General features: G+C 36.5%; 1 protein-coding gene across 2 annotated transcripts in view; it reads right to left on the reverse strand.

Annotated features, from left to right (window-relative positions):
* Window positions 1–16,476, reverse strand: part of sfpq (splicing factor proline/glutamine-rich) — a 33,910-nt gene extending 17,434 nt beyond the window's left edge. Inside the window, exons 1-10 of one of the 2 annotated variants that reach the window (XM_059556450.1) lie at window positions 15,782–16,472; window positions 15,152–15,340; window positions 14,760–15,061; window positions 14,564–14,659; window positions 14,055–14,251; window positions 13,858–13,942; window positions 13,666–13,780; window positions 13,530–13,578; window positions 12,026–12,135; window positions 6,786–7,278 (exon numbers count right to left, since the gene is read on the reverse strand). In XM_059556450.1, the coding sequence (XP_059412433.1) occupies window positions 7,159–7,278; window positions 12,026–12,135; window positions 13,530–13,578; window positions 13,666–13,780; window positions 13,858–13,942; window positions 14,055–14,251; window positions 14,564–14,659; window positions 14,760–15,061; window positions 15,152–15,340; window positions 15,782–16,306 (1,788 nt within the window). In that variant the 5' untranslated portion in view covers window positions 16,307–16,472 and the 3' untranslated portion in view covers window positions 6,786–7,158. Of the gene's footprint in view, window positions 1–6,785; window positions 7,279–12,025; window positions 12,136–13,529; window positions 13,579–13,665; window positions 13,781–13,857; window positions 13,943–14,054; window positions 14,252–14,563; window positions 14,660–14,759; window positions 15,062–15,151; window positions 15,341–15,781 lie in introns of those variants that run through there. The other variant, XR_009434462.1, reaches the window with a different exon arrangement.
* Window positions 16,477–27,638: the final 11,162 nt, after the last annotated feature.

The following is a 27,638-nucleotide window of genomic DNA, read 5'->3' on the forward strand; positions in this document are numbered from 1 at the left end:
TCTGGGTCACTGATCAGGGATCAAACAATTGCTGCACTCTCACCGTATCATCGGCTGCATTTTTAGGACCATGTATATTAAGTACTTCGATGTGCACTTAATTTTGACGAACTACGAGACTGCACATTAGAGATCTCACAGACTTTGTTGGCAGCAAAAGCACTTGTGAGATATTTCAAGCAGATGTGTCAGGAATAATAAACCAAACGAACTGTCAGACACCAGGTTCAGCACTGTGTTCCTTACCTTGGATTCAATTAAAGAGGTATACGCTGAGCTTCGTGAAAAACAGTTCCTGCTGGAATTTCTTCACCCATTCTACCAGATTCAGAGCGAACTAGAGGGCGAATAGTACATCACACTACACCTTATTGTTTTGTGGCATAAGTGGCTTAAGTGCCACTGCAGGTCTGTGACTTCAGACATTCCACAACAGGCCATTATTCTTGACAGACATCTTGAATGGCTGAATCACAAAATCTAAATCGAGTGGCTGCATAAACTTGCCATATTTCTGTGGCTAAAATTTTGTCAACTTTGCATGCCGTCTCAACCTGGATGAAGGATATCCAGCAAGATGCCAGGGGTCAGACAGTTAGCTTTACCCAGTGGTGGAGAGCCAGCTGTTGAACCGGCAACTAAAAGAAGCAAGACTGTAGTGGCAGAGTTTGAGGAGGGTGTCAACATGCCCCTCAATAAGTGTTGATGAAGTTCACAAATACATCAGCCGCAACCACGACATGGAAGAGGAGTGGGATCTCTTGGGTTGGTGGAAAAACAACAGCAGAGTTTTCCGGGTACTGTCAAGACTGACCCAAAGTATACTCAGCATCCCTGCAAGTAGTAGCAGCACCGAGAGAAACACTTTTTTTGTGACTGTTGCACCTGTACTAACCCAGCAATGTTTCATAATTGTACAAAAGTACATGGTTTTTCTCTTTTGCTTCTGTGCTGAGAGAGCCACCATGCCTTGATGAAACTGTGTTGCTTTACACGTATTTGTGACATGAAGTGACCAACCATGGTATATTTTAACACATTGTGTTTAAGAAGAGATATAACTGAGATCTATGCGTAACTCTTTTCCACAAAGGCAGTTTGAGTGCTGGTTCGGAGCCTAGTTTCAAGTCTGCTCTTTATTTTTTTACCAGCTCCGAACCTAGGAAATGTGGCTTGAAAGTAGCACTAAAACATTGCTGGGCTAGAAGAAAGTATGCTTATGTCAGGGGCTGGGGGTTACAGTGACCAAAAAGATAAACAAACTTTTGACTGCCATATTTGAAATAAAATTATACATAAACATGTTAGATTCGCCATGTCTGAATGCAGATGAAGGTTCGCAAAACCATTAACATCAACAGCAAGACAACATCCACTACTGTTGATAGTGTGTTTAGGCTTGTTCGGGATGCATCAAAGCAGACAGCTCTTTATGCTTTTGGAATGGTCCAGCGGCACCTCTATGTGGTGCACTGATCAGTCCTCCTGGTGCCATTGCATCCAGAACAAACACATTGTGTATGGCTCTGCCACAATAGCATTACTAAGGGAAATGAGACATATTCAGATGATGATTCAGTGATATAAGACCTGGCTCTGTGGTGGCTCTCTAGCCGATGAAAAGGCAAACCGGTTCTTAGAAGGCTTGTCAGTCAAACCAACTCCGAACCGGCAATAGCACTGGCTCTGAATTAGAACCTGGTTCATGCTGATGGAAAAGGGGAAATACTGGCAGGATCACGAATTGCATTGTCTACTTGCTACCAAGTGTATTAAAGCTTTAAAGATGTAAAATTATGGCAAATCCAGCAACTTATTCTTCCTTTATAGTTGTCACTGAAGAAGATTGAGAACTTGTAAATATTTCTCAGGTGGACTGTTCAAAACCTAAACCCCCTGACTCCAGGTAATTGAAAGACAGCCAATCAGACTAGAGCCTTGTATTCTGTAAAAGCCATTTTTCTTTGCCATTTTGAGACCATTATGCATCAGACAGCTGGTGCATGCCATCTAAAGCTAAAAAGAATAGTGGATAAATGGCTAAAATCAAAAAACAGTTCCGAACTTGATGATACTTCGGAAGTCACGACCAAACCTGTTAAGAAAAAAAAATAAATTTGCATAGAAAACCAACACAATAAACAATAACATTTCTTCCACAATGTATCTGAGAAAATCTGCATGTGAAATTACCTTTTTTCCAGCTCCACTCTTGTTGTTGAAATTATCTTAAATAAACCATGTGATTTAAATTGTACTCTAAGAATTAAGATAATCAAAAATTACACATGGCTTTCAAATTAAGACAAATTTTATTTAATCATGCTACCAAGTTTTCAAATTTTTTTAAAATGTTGTAAAAAAAAATGTAGAAGAAAATCTTATTAGTAGTCTTCAAGGCAATACTAAAAATAAAGTTACCTGTAAATTACCCAATGCAGGAGTAGTAAGATTTTTTGTTTTAAACAAGTGAAGTGTAATATCCAAAATGATGCAAGTTTCACATCATGCAAGGTGAAATAAAATTAATTTAGTTAATTATAATAATTATAATAATAATAATAAATGACTAGGTATAAATGCATTGTTAATCCAAGTACTGGATAATTGTCAAATACAAATAGAATACAGAAGTCAAGCTTTAATATAAAAATGCAATGTGTTATAATTATACTACCCCAAAAGTATAAGGGGTACATTGGAGAACCAATATTAGCTGTTATTGGTAACTGACCAAGAATGTATTACAAAGATAAATCAAAAATATATGTTACATTAAGTTAATTATCTGAAAATGTTTTTATATTATGATGACAATAGTGTTATATAAAGTTATATAATAATAATAGCAAAATTATGGTTGTCATTAAGTTATTTACAGAAATATTAAATCTATGGTGCAACTCTCAATCACAAAGACCAAGAGAGTAAAGCAAAGAACCCAATTTTACGGTCTTGGCATAACGAAAAATAAATTAGCAAAGTATGTAGCATTTTGTTTCAACTGCAGAACAATGAATCCATAAGACAATACAAACAACAATCCTTAAATCGGATTACTGTGGATACTACACATTATTATTATTTTTTATTTATTGGGAGGCCACCATCATAACTATTTATATATTTAAAACAAACAAACAAAAAAACCCTCACACTTAATTTTTCTTTTTTACTAATTTAAATTAAATAACATGCTACTTAATAAAAAAGTTCCAGGTGTGTGCGCTGTGAATTCTACACCGGTTATCAACTTTCACTTGTTGCATATGAACTGAAGGCAGGGCAATATGGACCAAAAATCATCTCTAAAACATTAATCAGGATAAATATTAAAGTTTCCAAGGTGTCCCTTAAGAGCCAAAGTGCTCTATGCCAATTAAGTGAACGTGTGAATCACAGATATGCTTTTTAACACCTGGGTTAAAGGCAAATGGTGTCATTTTTTCCGGGGTTAACAGCATCTGAATGAGGTTCCTCAATCTCATCAAAGCTGCAGTCCCTGAGTTTTGCCTCTGTCACCATCTCGGTTTGAAAACCTGCAATTGCAGTTATGAATGTGGTCGTCTGTCACCATGTGATCCACGGTGTGGTTACTGTACTTTGGAAACACAGATTCAAGCCTACATCTTGGAATATGACCCAAATAAGGATTTTCACCGGATATTGTCATCTGAGCAAGTAAAATGTCAGCCATGTTTGTACTGACCAACTGAGGGGAAAAGCATTACAATAAATCGTACTACAATGGTGACTAAATGTAAAAATCAGTTCAATAAATCACATCAAACAGACCATATTATTGTTATACTTTGTTCTTAAAATGTTAACAACATCAGTATTGTGTGACTGTGTATATAGTGTGTATTAGCGAGTAGAGTTTAGTTTCTGTACGGTCTAATCTCTAATTTCCATTCCATTCGAATTTCCTATTAAGAAGTTCTTTTTAACCAAAAAGCAAATTATTCTTCCTGTGAACTGGTTAACTTTAAAATACACATTGAGTAATCCCAGGTTATTGTAACCAGAAAAAACAACCCTACATCCCTGCATTCTAGGACCGCATTTCTAGGACAGCTCTATCTAGCCAATTCTATTCCAACAGAGGATACCGGATTCAAAGATGCCTAGACCAGATCCATGGAAACGATTCATTTGTTCATCTTTCCAACTTATTTTCAAATGTAAGACCTGGCGTGAACTTGAGTATTAGAATAGAGGGGGTGTCAGCAATCTCCATTTTTGCAGTTGTGCAAAACTGTTCACTGTGTTGCTGGATGTTGTAAATTAGTATTTGTATTCAAATGATTTTACATTTATTAAAGTACTAAAAAAATAAACTAATTTTATTGCAATTTTTTTTGTTTTACCATTTAATGCACTTTAAGTGGGTCACTCATCAGACATGAAGCTGCGCTGTGGCTAATAAACTGTAGAATCACGTTCAATTATTTCCTTACAAGAAAACAATGTAAAACCAAAATATATATAGGACATATTGATATAAATTAGGTTAAATGTTTCAAGAGGGTATGTTTAGGGTTAGGAGTTGGTTAGGAAAATAATTAAACTACACAATTCCTTAAAAATAATATTATAAAGAATTAAATAGCAAGTGCTATAAAATAGTATGAGCCGCTGATACAAAAAACAACAACAAAAAAAAAACCTATGGGGTCCTCGAAATGCAGTCCTGAAACTACTCTGGTATTGAAGGAAGGAAATTAGAGAAACAGGCTTATTAAAAATTCACATTCATTCTCTGCCTGCAGGAGGCGCTTATGGAACTGCAGACCTATAATTGTTTCCCTGGTAACTGCAGTACACAAAGCAGGTAGCAAAGGACTTTGAATGTACAGCACTTATTTTAAATTAAATCAAAGTCTTCTGAAGTTTAATTGTCATATTAAGCTGTATTGCAATTCTGGCCCATACCCAAATTTAAGACCTCTTGAAATCATAATTAAGACTTTCTTATTTCAAATTTAAAGTCATAAAATCTCTTAAACTGCATAAGTAAATTTAAGACTTTAGGGAGCTGCGGGAACCCTGTGACTTCTAATAAGGCAAATGGCTTGTCTAAATGTCTGTTCTGGGAGCATGCAAGTTTGGTGAGCTGGTACAAAAGTCAGTGAAAGGGCAGACTGCTTTATGGCTGCAACAAATGCATGTGTACTGCCATCCACTATAAAAACGACAGTGATATTAAATATGGTTTTTGGTAGTAATCACAAAATAAACCCCACAAGACTACATAAAGTTGCTCTAAATGAATTTCAAAATCAGCAAATTCATTTATAGTTCAGGGATTCATATTTACAGCAAAAAGAAAACTTTAAGAAATGGTCACAAAACAGACTGCAGCTTTGTCCAGTATAAACTGTACAAAATAAAAAACAACATTCTAAAATGGATTTGAAGGATTAGATTTAAACCGAGCACAGACATTTTCACAATTCTGTGGAAATAAAATGCTGCATAAACCTCAAAATATGCTTCTGAAAGGAGTGTACTGTTTTGTTCAATGTATACAAAATCCAATAAGTAGCTAAGAGTTTTCTAAAACTTCAATCCAGTTATCTTGTCTTCTGCAGTTTAAAGACTTTTTTTATTGTATTTTTTTTATAAAAATGTATTACTATTATGTATGATTGAAGTTATAACAATTTGTGTTAGAGGGAAAGTTCTAGAGCTGACTGGGGTTAAAGTCTATTTTACACACACTTTGTATGCAGTGTGTATTTTTACCCATGCTAGCAGGTGAGAGCATTCACACTGCACACTGATGTGGTCCGACAATGTTTTTGGAGCGGTCATCTGCAGCGCTCATTCCCGTACAAATCATTCCTATATTTGCTGTGCTGCATGCGCTGGATGAAAGTGACGGCATTATTTGCAGTAAAAACATGGGTTTTACAGTAATTTTGTAATTACACCATAAATGCATAATTAAACTGCATGATTCAGTCAACACATGGCTTTTTGGCTAGGTTTACAGCAAGGAAACGTGCCCAACGAGGTGACAATGGATGGCACTCATGGACGTAGCAGAAACTAAATTCTTTACAACCAGCAAGATGACAAACTTTTAAATGCGAAAGCAAGCATAAGATTTGACTGCGTCTGTCAACGGTAAGTTTTCATTTTAAATGCTTAAAGCTTGTAGGCTATGTTTAAAGGTTTTACCACTTGAACAACTTTACAAGTGCATTGATTAATACATTGTTTATATTGTGATTACATTTATGAAAGATTGTATTACTGTACGATAGAAAATCCCAATACTGAAAAAGCATCATCAGTAAAACTGTTTGGATTTTGAAATTAAAACAATGGATTAAATGTGTATGTGGTATACAGCTACTGATCAGTAGCAGATGGCAAGCAGGTCATTTGTGAAAGCAGAATGTGCCAGTGCCTCTTCTGCATTGCGTAAGAACCACACATGGGCGGCATACGCACTGCAATCGGTGTGTGAGATGGGCACAACTGTTTAACCAATGAAACCAAGTCAAATACTCAAAATAATAAAAAAATAAGTCAAGCTAACAGTTTCAGCTATAGCCGATTTCATAATTAAAATGAAAACTGATAACAGACTGTCGAACCATATTTACCTAAATAGCCATGTTGTTCAAATTTACCAATAAATCTGACCTTTAAACTGTAATATAAAGGGATCCATATGCAACAACCAAAAAAATAAACCTAAATGCCTATAAAATGTATCAGGTGTCAGATGTCTGACACTTCACAAATTTAATCATTGTGCCAAGAACATCTGATTGGGGTTTTGGAGAACCAACTGCACTCTTTATTGAAAATGTACATGTATTATTTTAAATGTGAATGGCACAGAACACAGCCATAGTGAGATCAGAACAATTTACAATATTCACCAGTATAACACAAGTAACATGACAAGATAGACTAGTAAGAAAGAGGATTACATGTTGGTAGCACTAAGCCACTGCTGGCTTCAATGGTTTTACTATATTACCTATTAAGAATACAAAATAAAAACAGGACGAAAAAAATCTTGCCACAAATGGGATGAGTTTTCAGGCTAAAACTTCTTTAAACTTAAATACATCAATTGTGATTCCAGAAGCGAGCCTCTGGATTTCCACACACAAACTTTGATTTTATAGTGCCAGATCAGAAGCGTGGCTTCTTGGCAGATCCTTCATATTCCTCACGGACCCTGCCAAATCCTGGGTTTCCAGCACCCATGCCCCTTGGACCCCCTTGGCCACCTTGCGGGAAACGCTCATTGCGCTACATGGACGATTTTCAGTTATGTATCAGTTGGGTATTTAGTTTTTGTAGAAATTATGGAGTTTACATCCATGGGTGGGGGAGAAAAAGCAACAAATGGGTAACAAGTTCCATGAGTTCCCAGAGTATTTTGAGCAAAGCATTATAAAAGTGGGTTCCAAGGAAAACAATCGGTGAAACAGTTCCAACACGCAGATCCACGGGTGCCAGAGGTGACATAGGAAAAGGAAGAGAGGGTAATTTATTTATTAGTCAAATCCCATTACAATGCATTCCAATAGCGCTGCTGTTATAAATGCTACAGGAAACATTTACTAGCCCCATTTGCATGGGAGATTTTAAAGCAGAAATTCATTGGATGCCCCAAACTTATAATTATGGCCAAGAGTTTTGCACTTTTACACAAAAACCCTCTGAGCAATTTGGGCAACTACCAATGTCTACATTAGGAACACAAATTAGTTTTAATAAGAATTGTTATTTTGTTTCCTAAAATCAATTTCTCAACGTTTGTATTCATGAGGGGTTTTACTTAAATTTGATACATATTGCATTTTAAAATGTGTTAATGGTCACTTTTACATTTCAAAGAGATTGTGATTTCAGATTTTAAAAAAAGTTAGTTTGCAATAATGAATTTTTACTATTCAGTAGGGGTGTGACGAGATCCAACTGATCTCGCGTGAACGTGACGATATCATATTGGCATATGTAAGACCTTTCAGACATATTTGCATCACACTGGCTCGCTCACCAGTAGTGGTATGTAAGATATTTTATGTTCACCTGCAAATACAATATGCTTAAACGTTTCCTGTGGTTAACAGGATGCTCCAGTGTTTAACTAATCACCCATCTGAATGATCGGGCAAGTGCTGCTTCCGCAAGAACATTTATCATTCGCACATTGGTTTTAAGCCTTGTCAGTTTAAACATTAAAGTGCTTTAAGCTATTCAAGCATGAGACAGCACGATAGATTTCAGTGTGGTACTCGTGTGCGAATTCTGACCGCTTCTGGACACACACAAAAAGCCGCAGCTCAAACAGCCTATGCAAGAGACACGTCATTTTGGTATTTGTGAATTCTTATGTACATTCATCATCTGCTTTATGTACATGGCACTGGCAGTACTTTCACAAACTTGTAACTTACATGCTTCGAGCAGAACCATGCATCGTTCATTTAGATTTCTACATGGCTCCCTGCAATACAACTATGATTCTTCAATCGCACCATCTAGTGGTGTGTTATCGATAAAACCACAACTACTACAACTGATAATGAAGCGCTAAAAGCAGGTACTGAGAGTCATTTTGAGATCATTAAAATCTCAAATTAATATTTTGCGTTCAATTAATACTTTTCAGGCAAGCGGCCGCATGATAAGCATGAAAATTACACAGTGTAGCCTTTATCAACATGCAGAGGTTTCTTTTGCAAAATAATCTGCGAACTGTACACTATCCCTCGGCATTGCTGCACGCCCCAGTTGGGAACCCAGTCTCAGGTCTCATCTTTTGGGATACTTGTCTCGTCACACCCCTACTATTTATCCATCATATAATTTAATGTTAAACCACATTTCTTCAGTTTGTCAAACAGCGTTAATCTGGTATTTTTCAGGACATGCAGTAGTGCTGCTGGTTAACTGGATGAAATGGGACGTCTGCAAACGTGACAAACAGCATCCTGAGTTTGCAGTAAAAATGCTAGCTGCATTTTTGTAATTCACATCTAGTTTCAAAGTGTTCAAGATTAACCCATCAGTACAAAAAAGTAACGCAGATTTGAAAATTCTTTAAAAACTTTCAAAGCATATGGCTAAGTTAAAATTAAATACAGCAACTGCACATTGACAACTTGCAAAAATAATTGCCATTATATCTGCTTGCTGTCAGTCCAATTCTTTCAGCATAAGAGGTTGACCACTTAAAGCCAACATGAAACTGCACTTGTAACCCATTTTTCTTCTGTAAAGCAACATTTCAGTGAAAGCCAACAAGTGGGGAAAAAATTCAAAGCAGGACTAAAAGTAGGGCGGTGCATTTAAACGCATTCGATTGTCATGCGCATCTCAGTAAAGCCGTGATTAGTAGTAAATCATCAAGTAGTAAATGGCATTCATTACACACAACAGTAAGTTCACTGACAAGTAGGGCTGTAACTTTTGAGAAAAATCAAATTCGAATGGATATCAAATATCATGCAATATATTCGAATATCTACGTGCCCGCTCCCCCCGCTCATAAAAAAAAACACCATAGCCTAATGGAGATTCAATCACAAATATATTAACATCTTCAAACAACGTGAACTGTCTTGCTCTCGCTCCCTCGTGCATATTAATCAATTGACACGATGGTGTTGATGTTTAAATCATTTAAAATGAGAATGTAAGTGTGCTTACACCATTTTTGTTTGTAAGAAAAATTAGATTCGATTTCATATCGCAATATATATCGCAGAAACATAAAATATCGCAATGTCATTTTTTCCCAATATCGTGCAGCCCTACTGGCTACTAGCTATTATTGGCTTGATTTGGTCATGGGCCTATGCTACAATACGTCTAGAGTGCCCTCTACTGGATAAGATGGCAAAGAATAAAATAAAAAACTAACGGTCTAATCATAGACTGTAAAAAAAAAATGCGCTACAAATGCATTTTAAAAACCGGATATTTTATTTATAGTTTGATTACATATTTCACGTCATGTTCGAATGCATATTCGAATAAAAAGTGACAGCCCTACTAGCTAGGCAATATCGCTTTCGAAATCGAATGCAATTCATCTGCGAGTATGAACGTGATATTGCCTACTTGTCAGTGAGTGTAGCGAATGCTGCTTAATCTGAATGCAGGTGATGGAGATTTACTACTGATAAGTGGACTGACTTTACTGACGAGATGCGCATGACAATTGCATTAGATTATTTGCACAGCCGTAATGTCAAAGTTAGATTTGAAGGTGAGTGGAGAACTATTCTCCTCCTAAAACACAAACAGCACTCATGACAAAATGTAGGTGAACCATGAAGCCAACAAAGGCAATCATTTTAGAGGTGGAGCAAGCAATAACATTTTATAATTAGCAAAAAAAAAAAAAACATTACCGGTATATAAATAATACACAATAAAAACAACAAGAAAGCAGATGGGGTCCATTTTGATTTCATGTTGACTTTAAGTGTTAAATCTGAGAGCTCCACTTTTAATATTCAGATATACAACTATAATGTTTACTCAGACAAAATATTTGCTTTAAGACACTTATAAAACAATTCAATTTTAATACAAAATCAAGCCTGTTTTGCTAATAGAAGGCTATTGTAATAAACTCATTAAACATGTTGAAATAATACCAAAATCTGGTTTTACATTTGACAACAGAATGAGAAAATAGCCATAAATAAGTTTTTTTTTTTTTTACATTATACACTAACATCTTTTGAAATGTGGAGCTATTGTTGAGGCTTGCTGAAGCCTACTGGAAGGAAATACCAACTCCCATATTCCCAATAACGCTGCCTGTGACTTGGGCAACAAAAATGTTCAGCTATTAAAAGATACTGCAGTGAAAGCAGCACAAAGGCAACACATTCAACAATGCAACAATCTGTAAAACACTGGTTTGGCTGCTGAATTACTTTGCTGCAACACAGCATTCCCAGCAAGGGCTCAGGACAGGAAGATGTAGTACAAATTCACTATGTATGGATTAAAAAGGCTTAAACAGTAAGTGACAGTACAGCAGAATATAACATTCTTACTACAAACTGCTGTAGTAATTCTTTTGAAACAAATGCTTAAACTCTTAAATTAAAATAGAAATATTTAAAAGCACACCGGGTAGGACACATTGGTGCTTACAGAAATGTGTGCCACGTTCAAGGAAAAACTCCAGAGTTCTTTTCATTACAGCTAATATGGGTCAAACCCTACCCCACTCTTGCCATCCAATATCAACAAAATTGTATGTAATACGTATCCCAACCATCACATCTCCAACCAGCTCCTCAAAAGCTCAGCCACATCATCTCACACTATCACTGTAACTATGTCACATTCATCTTGTGATTAAGTTGCTTTTAAGTCTATCTGCACTAAATGCCCACAGTCGGTCGACACTACGAAAAAGAGCTCAAAGCATGGAAACAGCATTTCCATGCGGGAACCACTGCAGCACTTACATGATTTTGACATGGATTTGGAACTGTAAATTGAAGAAAGAAAAACCCCCAGCTACAAAAGGTATTTCACCACAAAACAAGAACAGCATGTCATAGGGTATTATTTCACCAGGCTTTGTGTTTGAAAAGATGGCACATTGCTCATTTAAAAATTACACATCAAACAGAGCGTAAAAGTGCCTGTCTTTTTCTGCAATTTAGACAGGACTTACAAGTTGGTGTTGCAAGCAGACAGTTGTATAAAAATTCTAGGGCTTTAGTACAGACAGACATCCAAAGTAACAAGAGAAGGAAAGTAATGGCAGCTGAGCTTGAGTGCTGACAATGACTTCTGCCAATAGATGGAGATGTTATAATTGAATCACAACAGGGAGCAAAATACACTGCCCACTGACAAGTGTAGAAATAGTCCATCCACACCTAACTTCCACGTGAAACCTTAAAACACAAAATGGCCTCAATTCCTATTAACCACAACAGCTCCATTCAAAGGTTATGGTGCATACAAAACACAGACCACATTCATTCTCGATTTCAATTCAGGGATACATTACCATTTCGTTGGGCGCCATGCCCCCAGGTGTTGTTCCCCCCATTCCCTGGTGTCCTTCAAAATTCATTCCGGTCAATGGGAACTTCTGGCTAGGTGACCCAAACGGCATATCTGTTTAACAAAAAAAATAAAATAAATGAAAAAACATACATTATTAGTATCATTATCCCATACATTATATAATATCATTATATATGCTACAAGCTGTACTACGGTAAAGTTCAAATAAAAATGAGGTTAAACAACTTTGTGCTCAACCAAAATGATATGATCATGAACAAATAATAGATTCATGAGACCATGAATGCCTGTTAAATATAGCCAGCCAAAAACTAATTTAATCTCATGTTTTATCTCTACAGAGACATCAGAGCCAGCGGAAAATGTCAGAAGCTGCTCTTGGCGGATACAAGAGCACTGAGCTCCCGGAGCTCCGAAATCGGCATTGCAAATTTACTGAATAGAATAAATAAACTGCAGATTTAAATTTAAAACAATTACATTCTCACCTAAAAAACTCTTAAAACTACATTTCATGACACAATAACAGCAATATGTAGAAAATTTATTGGGATTTTGGGCAATGACATTTCACAAGTCCACAAGAACAGACAAGAACGCATATTGAAGAAACGGCTATCGTCTTTGTGAAAATATAAAATACACGCTATTTTTTTCTTGTGTTTGTGCACTGATGTAAATATGCCCAACCCAACACTATCAGCAGAACGGAACGAGTGAAGGAGCTATCTTTATCTCTTGTTTCATGCAAAAGTGACGATTCTAGTCAACCAATCAACATTCTGCTCACAGTTTAGCTCTTTTGGGCACCCTTTGCTGTTCTTTGTTGATTCACTTTTAAATTGCTCGTCTTGAAATATTACTATAACATACATTGTTTACTTTTTTTTTTATATTTCACAGACTTTCTACATGCGATGAAAAGTACCAAAGTCCTTTTAAGACAAATGTCACTCAGCGGCCATCTTTGAAACACCTCCTGGCATCCAGGTGCAGCTCCTATCTGTTTGATTGGGGAAACATCAAATTCTCCAAAACGGTTCACTAAGCTTAGGATTACATTTCATATTTGAAATCACCAAAGAAATCTGACAACAACGGGGTTATAAATGTTATTTCTTTTGCTCAAATGTTGTTATAAAAAGCTTATTTCTCAGGCTAGATCATCCAGTGCACATGCCCAGTCCTAAGAGCACGTCTCAGAGCACTGACTGTAACTACAGCAACCGGGACTTCTAACGGCAGCTGCTAGCGATTGGCTCTTTCATTCAGAAGGCGGGGCTTCCTGCAATTGAGCGTTGCATTTTTCGCCATTCAAAACTATACACGTGACAAATCTTGGGCATTCTATAGTCTTTGAAAGTATGAACTAGAAAGATTGGAAGGCATGCAGATTGAGTTAAAGTTTTAACAGACTTTCAGCACATAAGTGTGGAAATACTGAATGTTTAGACAATGAATCATAGAGAAACAAAACATCTTACCAGCCAACGCCAGGCCTCCACTGGAATTCATTCTCATCTCCCTGTCTCTCTACAAAAAAAAGGAAAATATTTTACTTGAAAGAATTTGACCAACATGGTAATTAAATACTAAGAGCTTTCTGAATGCATTACTAACATTATCCATAAAGCCTCCCATTCTGTAAGACTCCTCACGTTTGCGCCTCATCTGTTCTTCAATTTCTCTCTGCCGCATCATCTCTTCCTCTCTCCTACGGCGTTCCTCTTCTTGCCTGAGGTTGAGGACCAATCAGTTAACTACTATTACATCAAAGGTTTCCAGAACCACAACAAACTACATCAGACATACCTGAGCTGCATCTCTTTACGCTTCTGCATCTCCTGACTGTGCAACTCTTCCATGCGGCGGAGCTCCTCCTGACGTCTAAGAAGGTCTTTTGAAACAAAATGATCCATCAAATCAATTATTCACCCCATAATCTTTTTTTTTTTTTAATTAACAAAAAGGCTAAACAAACACACCAGCTCAGCAGAGACAATACTCACCCTGTCTGAGCATGTTTGCTTGGTGCTCATGATAAGCATCTTCCATCTCTCCTTCCAGCTTCTCTCGGGCCTCACGAATGTTCTTCTCCACTTGTTGCCTCTGTTGTTTCTCCATCTCATCAAGAGACTTCCATCGTTGGGAGTATTCAAACTCAAAGGTACCAGGACGGGCGAACCGAGGAGGTTGCTCTCGCTCCCTGAGATCAAATCACAGCTGTTAACAATTCTGACCAACATTATGACCAATAAACCATGAAGAGGGGAAAACATTTACATAAAAGATTCATTTGAATGAAGAAAGCTGTGCTCAACCTTTAAAACTAAACACATGGTGAATAACGTCTTTTTTACCAGCTGCCAAATGACCACACTCAAATGCTTTTCAGACCATCTGTCCAACTTCATTTACATGAAAAAGTGGTTTTACAACCAGCTAATGAATTAAAATTGATTGTTAATCCCAATAAAGTAGGTTTCTAGTAGTACAATGTAAAACATCTGGAACTTACTTCTGATAACTGGGGTTCTTCTGTGCAAGTTTCTCTGGCAAACCGTCCTCATCATCATATTGTTCTAACAATTCAACCACAATCGGACGGGGTGCCCTAGAAAATAAATAGAATGGTTAAGTGAAGCAATATTTTATGAACCTCACAAAAATTGCTCTTCAGCCAAATTTGGCAAATTAAAAGAATTTCATCTTACGAAGTGAGAAGGAACACTCCATCACTGATCCGATCAAGAGCCTTCCGTGCAGCTGGCTTGGAAGAAAACTCAACAATGCCCTTCCCAGTGGAGCGGCCACGGTCATCTACGATAACTACAGCCCTCTCCACCATCCCAAACTGAGAGAAGGCTTCTTCCAGCAGCTCATTGGACACATATGGAGACAAGTTGCGCACAGAAAGTGCAGCAGAATGAGTGGCAAAACGAACTCTAAGTGGTCTGCCTTTCATTGGGATATCATCCAGCTCAGCTTTTGCGATCTCTGCCAAGGCACGGGATTCCTAAAAAAAAATAGTTTACATCTTACATGTGCTTTTTTTTTTTTTACATAAATAGATTTATTAGCATTATATCCAAGCTGTAAATCTTACCAGTCTGATAAACCCAAACCCTTTGCTTTGATTGATGAAAATCTCACTGGGCACGCCATACTTTGCAAACAATTTCCTGAAATCAGGTTCAGTGATGTCGTTTGGGAGGTTCCCAATAAACAGACGGCAGCGCTGAGTGTAGGTCTTCTCCCCGGGCTTGCGCAGCAAAGACAGCGTTGCTCTCAATTCCTGACAAACATTCATGAAATAAAAATGTAAATCTAAGGCAAGCCTATCGTGCGGCTAGATTTGACAGACAAGTCAGTGTTACTTGACTCATTTGCAGTGAGCGTGAACGACAGCCATTTACACTGCACAAGTCAAATATTACCTACTTTTATCAAACAACCTGTCCACAAAAAAAATCGAAAGGATAGCACAAAGAGAAAAACACGTTCTTAACGTTCAAAAGGCGAAATAAACTATCAGGTATCAATGCATTTAATAGGGACGAAGATAACAGGGAGAACAATATGCAGTTTTGTTTAAGCGTCTACAAAATGGCGGATCTCCACCAGCAACGTACTAACGTCATCGAACAAATGTAACGTGCTCAAATCCCTAACGTTCTCGATTAAAACAATGCTATTGTATGCGCCCCACAACTTCCCAAGTATGAAGTAATTGTACCTGAGGCTGAGAGCCGTCCTCGCTCTTGGTGATCGGTTGTTGTGGTGGTGGAGGTGTCTGCTCGGGGGCTTTCATCACGGGAACAAGCGGTTTTTGGCCATTTCCCATCACACCTTGGGCGGGTTGAATCTTTTTGGGCTGGTTCTGTGGGGAACCGAGGTCCGGGGTCTTCACGGTATTCTGCGGCGGTGGAGACTGGATCTTCGGCTGAGCGGGACCGGCGGTCGGCTGTGGCGACGGGCCTTTGTTGTTGCTCTGCTGGGGCAGGACAGGGGCTTGCGCCGGAGGTGACTGCACCGCTGGCTTGTTCTGATTTGATTCTTGCGGCTTCTGTGGCGTAGAGGCCTGGATGGGTTGGTTTCCCAAATTCGGCTTAAACCCGCCACCCATATGGGCTCCTCGGTTCTGATAAGGATGCTGGTTTTGATTTCGAAAGTTTGGGTTTCCCATGGCGCCGCGCATCCCGATTCCTCCGCGGCCTCGGTGCTGGAATCCTCCACGGTTACGGGACCGGTCACGAGACATTTTCACACAAGCAGACTGGGAAAAACCGTTAAAAATATTCCGAGAGTAAAAGATAAAGTTAAACAGCGGTATATATTCAAAAACTACAGTGGAGCTTGGTTACCTTGCACTCCCGAGTCTTGTTTTGTAAAATGGCCACTGGTTACGTGAAACACCATAGAACTGGGAGGAGCGACGTGCTGACGACACGAGCCTCCGCCCAAAACCTTTCTGCCCAACGGGTTACTAGCGCGCTCTAGTGACACTCGTGTTCTGACCATGGTTCTGACAAGAACGATTACTTTATCACCCAGATAAAAATGTTTAATACATAATTTAAATTAAAAAAAAAGAATTAAGAAGTGAGCATGTCCAAATTCATTATAGTATAAAAGTATTTTAAAAATGTGTAGTATAAAATACTTTATTCAAAGGAAAAATATACTAGATGGTGAGTCTCTGGGCAAACCCTTGTGGGAAATGAGTTTGCATTGAATTATATTGAATGTGCACTTTTTGTCCACGTTTTAAAAAGCGGAATTTGCAGATATTATAATATAATATATTAATGAAAAGAAAAACACTTTAGTGCACTTAGACTACACTTTTATTACTGTCTCTTAACACTTTTTAATGCAATAATTTAACAATTTACATTTTAAATCATTGTTTTAATAATCTTTCGTCATGTGTTAAAGACATTTGTGTTGACAAACATAATAAAGGACACGTAAAGTATTTAATTATAATTATCAGTTTAACTAAGTGTTATTTGAGATCCCATTTAAATTATAGTACATGTTTTATTTTAATTATTACATATTGAAACAATTTATACACTCATTTCATGATTATATTACATATTATTTCCAATCAATGTTTAGTCTTATTGTGTGATTTTAAAGTAGCCTACATCTGTCTTCAAGAATAAGAGATAATTGCAATTGTGGTAGTCAGACAAAGTCAAAGTCAATGTTCTATAAATTAATGCTCATTTATTTTTTTATTTTTTTGTTATCGTTACTTTTGCTTTTGCTTTTCTCTGGCTTTCTCAATCAACTTATTGGCTGACAGAAGACTTTTAATACAGTTTGGGTAGCGGACAAAACACTGGTTTTGGGTTCCAGACAAGACGTTAATAAGATTTGGATATCTGACAGGACCCGGCATCTGGATCTGAAATTACTGATGTGAAGACTTGATCTAACATTTTGGTGTGGCTGGCAGGATGTTGGCACAAGCAAACACCAGGGTGACATGATAAACTGTAGTTTTAGATGAATGCATCTGTCCAAGGAAGATGGTTACGAGGCAAACGCTGCCAGCCAGGGGAAGTACAGCTAATAAACCAACCAGACACTTATTGACTGAAAGTCTTCAGAAACTGGCCTTACAAAGGGATGTTCTGATGGACAGATGCAATGCACAGCGTGACAATGAGGAATCAAGGAAGACAGATGAGCTGCTGTCTCAACCAGAGGAGCCACAGAAGGATCTTCACTAAGCTTAGATGTTGTTCCTTCACAACTGCACCATCAACCAGTCACTGCTCAATTACAAAACAACAGTGACTTGATAAAACTCGACTGAGCATTGAGTTCTATTTGAGCCCTAGAATCGTGGTGTTTTTTACATATTTACATCTTGCTGTCTATATCTTTCCTGTGGTCTTGCAGGCTCATCTGCATTCTTTGTCTTGCTCTTTTTCCATTGTTTTGGGCTTTTTCTGTCTATCACTTTCATTACATTTACATTTATTCATTTAGCTGACGCTTTTATCCAAAGCGACTTACAATTGCTATATATGTCAGAGGTCGCACGCCTCTGGAGCAACTAGGGGTTGAGTGTCTTGCTCAAGGACACATTGGTGTCTCAAAGAGGATTCGAACCCGGGTCTCTCACACCAATGGCATGTGTCTTATCCACTGCGCCTGCGCCAACACCACCCCCTGTTTAAACTTGTTGACTTCCACTGATCACCAAAGAGGTAACTTTCATCTCTTTGCTCTCTGTTAAATATCATGCACCAAATGAGAAAACAGATTAGTAGATGTTATAATGTTCAATTTTTAAACATTATTCAAAAGTATTTCATTACACATATCTTTCTGACACTGTTTTTTTAAGACTGTTTAAGGTGAATGTTCGTAACTGGCCAGCAGATGTCAGATGTTTTTCGTATTGTACCTGTACTATAGGACAGCAAAAACTCTTCTGGGACTTAGTTGATCTTTCAGTTTGCGCATTGACGATGTAATGTCAAAGCGCATGACCAGAAGTACCAGGATCCTGTAGAGATTCAGATGATCAGAAGTTATGAACTACTTCATGTTTAGTTATTCTGCACGGTACAAACTGATTAATAGGATGTCGTCCCATGGACAGGTGTTTAATTCCAGGGCCTCAGAGTCTGTAGTGCCAGCACACTCACTGCATGAGCAGTCCAATGAAGATGTCTGGAGAAAACAAACAACACAGAAATCAACCAATCAGAAACTGTTTAAACTTGTTGACTTCCTTCTACAAATATGATATAATCAGTGATGTCACCACTGTTATATTATAGATCAGTGGATGTCACTCACTTTGAAGTTCTGTTCAGGCTGTCAGTGAGGCATCCTTGAGGACTGATCACCAAAGAGGTAGCTGGAATCCTCTCTAAAGCTCTTCTGGAAGCCACAGCTGAAACAGCAGAAGACATTTGGCATCTCAGTTTGAGAGTCTGAAACGAGCGCAGGTGTGGATTTGTGACATTACCTGTCGCAGGTGCGAAGGCGGTTGAGCTGAAACTCCATATAATCTACTGGGCAGGTGTATGTATGTAGGCCAGTATGTTCATAGAAGCTTGCCCTCCTCTTTCAGATAGGACAGGCAAACCATCAAGAGCATGGGTATCCTGGAAGAGAACTAGTGAAGGATGATAAGGTTGAATGTAAGTTAAACAATAATGAAAACACTTTATGTGTGAGTAAGTGTGTCCAACTGTTAACTAGTTGTGATGACATTTACCCCAAGTGCTTGATGTAGGTTGGTGATAATGTTGAAACATCAGCCAGCTTAGCTTTATCCGGAACTGCATTAACGCACAACATCTCTCCCATCACCCACCAGTCAAGATCTGCTTCAGGGATAGTTTGATCGCCAGCTGCATCTGTTAAGAGATTAAAAATTCAGTTGAAATGAGATATATTTTGTTGTAAATCATATATTAGACTATTGAATTATTTAGGACTTAATTAATACAGTTTTATTTAAGTTCTCTAACCTTCAAGAACTGCTGCAGCCTGAAGTTCAGCCAAGACACAAGGCAGAATCACTAATAGAATTCTGTGGAAGTCCCGGCGCAGAGATGGAAATTTGCACTTCCAGGGCGAAGAATAGGAGGAGGCTTTGGCACCATCAGCAGGTGTAGTGGCTGAGACCACTGCATTGACAGAAGGTGACAGAAACTTTCCCCACTTCATCTTTTTCTTCTTCTTCTTCTTCCTCTCAATGGCTTTTTCAATTGCATCACAATGAACGTTGCTAATCATTTTTTCTAGAAAAATAATATAATAAAGAATAATTCACAATAAAATCCTGAACATTTTTTACGCAAACATTGCAAAAAAAAAAAAAAAAAAAGTGGTTTTCATATGAATCAGCTTCTTGGACACAAGCAGATACAGAAGGGGCTCTCACAGGCACATATGCTGGTCCTTTCTCACTTAGCTATAAAATATGGCGTTTATATAAAGATGAATGTTCATTTCTTGATAACAGTAAAAAAAAAAAAAAAGTAAATGTCTGGTAAATAGTTTAAAATGTATTGTTTTTAATCATTAACAAGTTTGAGAAATTACTGTATAGCCTACCGAGCAGTGAATCAATTTCTCTAATAATATTATTTGTTTGTTGTCAACCAGCTGTTTCCAAAGAAGATGGCACATTCAAAAATGAATCACTCGTCTGATCCAATCTATTAAAGGAAACTTGCATAAAACCATTACTCGAGAGCTTAATTGTTTGCACAGTTCACTTTGCCAGTGATTTGTTAAACTCAGATAAACTCAGAAGCATGCACACACAGTAATAGTAGGCTATTTAACTATATTTACAAACAAAAGCTATGCCAAAAAAAAAAAAAATTATATATATATATATATATATATATATATATATATATATATATATATATATATATATATATATATATATATATATATATATATAAATTCTATTTATTTAATAATTGACATGATACCGCTGAGCTGTGTTTGTTGTTTAAGAACATGTAGGTCTACATAGGTGACACTAGTAGCCCTGAAATAGCTTTAAAATAGCTATTCCACTTTCATTCAATTCATTTAATGTTGTCTAAATTTATGTGTATGTAGCCTATTGAGTCTTTACCATTTAGCCAACCTATCTTGGTATCTTCAGGAAAAGATGAAAAAAGTAGGCCTAGGTTTATTTTTGCATTTGATTCCAAAGGAGTCTGTTAGGGACCAAATTATGCACATTATTCATTTAGGATGCAAGATTAGAGGAATTAAAACTAAAGCTAAGGGTGTCTGTGACTGTAGCGAGAAGAGTTTTAATTAGTGGTGGAAACGTTTGATCCATGCCTTAATCATATAGAAACATATGGATATGCCACCTACGTGTGTCAGATACAGTGATTTAGTACAGTGCAGCCCTATTCTGTAGTCTGGGTACATATCAGCATGAATTATATTTTAGTTTAGTACACCGAATTTAGTAGCCTACATTTAAGGCATTTAGCTTGTGCATGTGCTTGATTTTATTTTAAATGAGCATGTATGAATGAGACACACATCTTTTCACAATTTGTATTGGTGTAATCCAGGGGTAGTCAATCCTGTTCTTTACAAATATGAGTTAATGCTGCTCTATGCATTTTTCTAAAATTAATGTAAAAAGACACAGTCCCACGAAAACAGTTTCTCAGGCTTGAAATAATTTTTTTTAATGGATATAATCTGAGCATTCATACTTGCCTGCTGGATTTGTGTTGTATTTATTTAGTGCATAAACCTTCTACTTTGATTTTTCTTTACACTAGAGGTCAGTATCAGCCAATGTAAGAACTGTTTTACGCTTGCCTGTACTTTTCAGTGAGGATGATCTATTTATTACATTACCTAATTGTTTTTATTTTTTTTACATTTCACACTATTAAAAACAGCAGTTAATTAAATACATAAAAAGACAAGAACATAAAGCATGGAGTGATCTTATCCTCCGTTCTCCGTCCCCTTTTCATGCAGTATTATTATGCAGTACTTTTTATGGATCACAGTATTTATGTTTGTCATTTCATTTCATTGCATTTTTCATGAGATGCATTAAGAAATGTATGAAATGAAGGCAGCTGTGGTTGTGCTCTTGGTTGTCACTAATGAGTTTTGCTTGAAACATTTGATTGCTTCTGACACATTTGAGACAATCATACAAACATGATTACTGCCATTAGTAACTAATACAGAAATAAATATATGTTAAACACATACATCAATTAGTTTGTTTTGAACAATTGTTTCTGCTCAGTGCATTCTGAGTTAATTCCCAGGGTTATGAGAACACGTTCATTTGTTGGTGCTTCAGAGCAAATCCACTCAATTTAAAAGATGGTTTCAGCATCTTTAAAGTCTTGGTACTGTCAATTTAAATGATTTTTGGTTAATTACTTCAGCATGACAAGTGAGATTTTACTTCAGCTCATTATTATGGGTTGCGTTTGTCTTGGCAGTCAAATCTTGAAAGTTGGCCTGAAGCTAAAAATGCCCTGAAGCTTTTCAACTTTAGGTATTTGACTCTAAACTCTTATTCTGCTCTAAACTGAAGTGTGTGGCATCTAGTTACTGACCCTCAATGTGACATTGTCTGTTTCAGTTTAATTGTACTCTCACTGCACTCAGTACAATCTGTTGTACTTGTCCCGAGTACTGCCAATGCATTTCAAGTAGATTCCTAATATACACTGTCTGCTTTTCAGATACTCTTAAAGTAACCCACACTACACTTACATTTCAAGGACACTCCAATACATAATACCAAACATTACTGAACACTTACAATTCAATTTCTAGTACCTTAAAACACTTACTTGCACTCAGTTACATCTAGATCACTTCTATTACCATAAGTGCACTCATAATATAGACTGGTTACACTCCTAGGCAGAAGTTGTTACATTTAAAAACATTTTTTCCAGAATGTTAATGTAAAAATGAATGCATATTCAATTTCAAAAATGTATTCCCTTTCTTTTGAATGAGCCGAAGGGTTGCATAGGGTGAAGGTAAGTAGTCTTAGAGATCAGGAATTAAAAGTTGAGTTACAGTAGTAAGACTATGTTTTTTATCAGCCACTTGATGGCTCTGGTGTTGCACCATTGAGGAGAGATTTAGAGCTAGATAAATTGAATCACCCAACCCAATCCTAAAATTTAAATTATGCAGCTTCAAGGAAACACTAAATGAATGTAGCATGTAAAATAACCAAGAGAAATACACTTTATCTTACCATTTCAGAGCCATCAAAATAGCTTTGGATATATTCAGTCTCTTATATAATTGCATGATTGTGTGATGATGTGGTTACTTTTTTGTTCTCTTGTTGTTTGACAATCTTTTTGGTTGCTGTGCGTTAAACATAATTATTGTCTTGCATTTGTGCTTGATGAGGGTAACAAACTATAGTTAAATTACTGCTAGACGCAATAACACTAAATAACAGAGAAGGTAGGTTAACTGTTCCATACATACAAAGATGTAACAACAGCATAAAGCAGAGTGATAAAAAAGAAGGCCTAATATTTAAAACACATTCAACAAAAATCATTAAATACGAGCATGTTAAATTGCTGCTTAGAAAGTGTCTCTTGAAGATATGACAACTTAATTCATTTGAATTAAAAATGAATCAAATAGACCAAAATGTTCACTTTGTTATTAGAGCATTAACCTTTGTACAAAGTCATTTTCATTGTCTGTTCTGGAGAAAACCCAAATAGTTCTTGGAAAACCTTGGAGCATTTACTCTTTAGAAAATCTATTCACAACACAGACAGTAACACACATGAGGGACACTTTGTACAGACTATAATACCATAGACAATGTATGCATAAATCAGCTAGAGCAATATCCTGCAACTATAAAATCAATTGCACGTCTTTTACTTTGAGTATCAATGTTTGTAAAGCTGCTTAGAAGAGACAGATTATTGAATGCGACTTGTGCAATAAATATGATGTGATGTGCAATTTATTGGTCCATATAATCCAGATAAGCCTGTATGTTGGTATGCAATGCATGTATGCATGATAAAACAGAGACTTCTGTTAACTGAACTGCATTTCATAGTGAAACTGTGGTCTTTGTGGTGTTTGGAAGGATCTTTACACTTCCCCCTGAGGGTGGTTGAGTGCACATGCTGTGTGAAGGATGACTGAAGTTCTTCTTGATGATAGTGAACTTCCTCTTTCTCCACACAGTGTAGATGTCTTCAATGGCAGGGTATAGTATAAACCCAGTCATAGTATAAACTGCCCAATGGGTGCATTTTACTATGGTCTGCAAGAAAATTCCTGTCAGAGCTTTCATGCCAGACAGCAATGTTGTTTGTCAGAGCACTGTTTATGACACATCTGAAGAAGCTGAGACAAGACCCTGCAAGTCTGCAAGTCTTTTTACATGGTCCTCTGGAATACTTTATCCTGATTGGTCAATTGCAACATTCAGCGGTCAGATATTCTCTATTGTCAGTTGCTCAAACCGGCACTGCATGCTGTCTGTTGTATCACAGTGCAGACTCAATCTTTAGGCCTTAGTTAGGGTATATTTTTTATTTTCGACAGGAATGAAAATGAGGCTGTGAGATATAGAAGTACAGATATAGAAGTACAATGAGTTTAATAAATTGCATTTTTGTTTAACAACACAGATTATTCAGCTGACTAAACGTCCTTCTGGAAAAAACTGTGATATATAACCTTTATATAGTGCATAACACTGAAGGGACTGTAAGTCTATCCTTCACAGCCTAATTTCCATTCATGTTAAATTCAATATGGCGTCTAACCTGAGAAACAGGTTAAACAAAAAGAACGGAAAAACAAAATAAACGGAAGCTTTAAGAAACTATACAGGTAAAGTTCTTCAAACTCAAATCTATATGCCTGCTTCATATATTTATTTGGTTATTAGCCATAAAATAAAAAAAGTATATATATCACTGCAGTCCTATCCAGTTCCTCTGCTGCTGAGTTGATGGAGGGGGATAGCAACACACTTTCTTGTCCGCTCTGTAGAACTACAGAACTCCTTTCTTCTACACTCCAACATTTTGAGATAGGAAAATGAGTCTCTAGTGGATGTTCCTGACAATGTAGGTAGAGGTGTTTTTTAAGAGGAAGAAGAAACTTAAAGAAGATAGTTCACCCAGAAATGAACCTCTCACCATTACTTAGCCTTGAATCTTTCAAAGCCTGTAAGACTTTCTCTGTTGCATGGAACACAAGGTGAGACATTTATAGCAGAATGTCTTTACAGTAAAAGCGAATGGTGACCAAAAGCTATCAGTTTTGGTTACTCTGTGATTTGATGCATCAACCTTTTGAAACCAGTAATGATCTTCAGAGCATCAGCTTTTGAGTTTTGGGGACACTGAGTTAATTGCTAACCTTAACTAAGGTCAAAACTCAAACGACATTCGAAGTGATTAACTCTGCAGGCACTGAAATAATGACAACAGACTTAAAACTTGATGGGATTTGCATTTGCATTGCAATTAAAAATATAAGTTGAGACTGAGGAAAGGTCATCTATAATTTTAGGGATGCAGAAGAAATCAGATCAGGGTCTGTTGTTTTGCTGCTGTTCTGACATAACAGCAGTTTTCTCTAATGTTCCTTTATAGAGAATGATATTGTAGGCCTGATTGTTTGTTGATAAAGCAACAATAGAATTTGCTGAGGAAAAAGGCAAGGTGCACTTTCAATTTCTGTCTTCAAAATTGAATAGCTAATTTTATCTTTTCTCCATTTGATTTTCTTTAAGTGCTGGTGGACAGTGGCTGGGGGTTGTAGCTCATACACGAGTCTTTGCATAAATAATGTGAAATGATTTTGCGCTTGATAAAGAGTCTATGTGTGATCTGTGTCTGTAGCAGATTATTTGCTCATCTCTGATTCCAGAACTGAAATGTAAAGAGTAACATTATGATTAGAAATGTCCCAAAATAAGCTCAATTTTAGCACATTGCTGTTTTCAGCATAAAATGAATCTGATAATGTAATAGCGTAATTCTGATTTTATGTATTTGTATAACTTCAACATAAAATGGATATGTTTGTAATTTGCTTTAACAAATGCAGTTTTAGCAAATTTTCTTATACCATTTTGGTGTGGTATGAATTAATTTAGATTCTCAATATATATATATACTTATATATATATATATATATATATATATTTATATATATATATATATACATAATATTTTATTATAAGCATTGTATATTCATATGTGTTATTTGATCTACTTTGAAGTTCAAGTTCGATCTCGGGAGGTTATACAGGGTCTGCAAACAGTCTGTGTGTCAAGAGCGAAGCTTTGAATTAACTCTTGCCTTAAGAAATCGCACTTCTACTGAAAGGAATCTTTTTAAATAGCTCTATTTTACAGATGGCTAATCTATAGTGTATTGAGAGATTTACAAAGTAAGCAGTGGCGCATCAATGATAATGCACTGGTTGAAGGTCAGTTGGTGTTGGATTTTGTCCACCCACAGTATTCGAGTGGGTATCCTTAGGGAAAAAGAGAAGACGCTTGAACTAAATGGGTGCATTATCCTCAAGATCATGGGCCAGTAGTTGGGGGATCAAAGTGCTATTTATTTATGCAGTTGAATAACGCAACATGGCCCTTAAGTGAGTCAATTAGGGGATAAAAGGGAGTGAGCAGAGAACGATGACAGGACATCAGAGCACTCATTACATCAAGAGCCATCTAACCTTGGATATTAAAACACAAATGCCTTAGAGAGGTGGAGAGGTGGATATGCCTTATTCTGGGTCTCACTGCTTTTATATTGCCTTTAATTTTTATATTTCACATTCAAGGTCATATTTTGAACTTTTCCCGGGAGCATTGTACTTTAATCATGATATAGTATGCTAAACTTGGGCACTAAAGCTTTTGAATCTAAATGATTAAAAGGAACGCATTGAATGCTGCATTAATGGAGCCGTGCTTGGAAAATCTGCACACAGAAGCATGATGCTAATGTGCACTCCTCCGAAATCTTATGAAATGCAGAAGACTGAAAGATTAAAGAGGTTTTGATCACTATGTTTATTTCTTGAAGAAATTTGCACATTCACCCTAGGGAAAATAATGAATGTCTCAAGGGGAGTAATCATACATTTCTGATTTTCTGCAAACTTTTCTGAATTTATTGAGATTTATTGAAATGCTTTGGTGAACGGTACTGCACCCTTCACTCGGAAGGCAAGCATTTCTCCCACTTCCCTTATTCTCATTAATCAAGAACTGCTGGAGAGCTTGACAAGTTTAATACACAAATCTGCAAGCTTTGTTATGTTACTCATAAAAACTCTGAAGCTGTCCTAGACTCAGCTGTCACATTAAGCTAAAATATAAAGTGCCCTTACAAAAATTCCTGTAGTCTTTTAAAAAATATTGAAGAAATCTTTATAATTTCTTGCCACGAATGATTTCTATTTTATTTTATTTTATTCTGCTGAAAAGTGATGAAAAAATGCTGAAAAGGTCCTTAAGACCAGGTTATGCTTGTTTTTTTTCTGCAGTTTTTTTCTTCCTCAAAAAATCTTTGAAGTTTATTAAAATAAAATATACAGTACAGTATTCGGTGCATAATCAACATAATTCCTTATAAATTCTGAATTTAATTTAATTTAATTTAATTTAATTTAATTTAATTTAATTTAATTTAATTTAATTTAATTTAATTTAATTTAATTTAATTTAATTTAATTTAACACGTAAAATACCTGTTTTATTTGTTTTTTTTTTTCTCAGCAGGGTTTTTATTTATTTATTCTGAATTCATACTTTTCATATTTTGTGTCGTCACTTATCAATACATTAAAAATAATTATTCTGATTATCACTCAAAATACTACACTGTCATTTCCAGTCTTCTGGAGTGCACTGCATATTTAATTAGTAAAATATTTTAGGTGATTTAGCATCATCTTGCCTGTGAAATATAAGCCGTATTTTTAACATACAAGCAAAATTTTTCCTTTAGAACATGAACAATACTTTTCATCTATGAATATTTTCTTTAATGCATTCAGTGAA

This window comes from Carassius carassius, chromosome 8, assembly GCF_963082965.1.
Source record: "Carassius carassius chromosome 8, fCarCar2.1, whole genome shotgun sequence".
Lineage (NCBI taxonomy): Eukaryota > Metazoa > Chordata > Actinopteri > Cypriniformes > Cyprinidae > Carassius > Carassius carassius.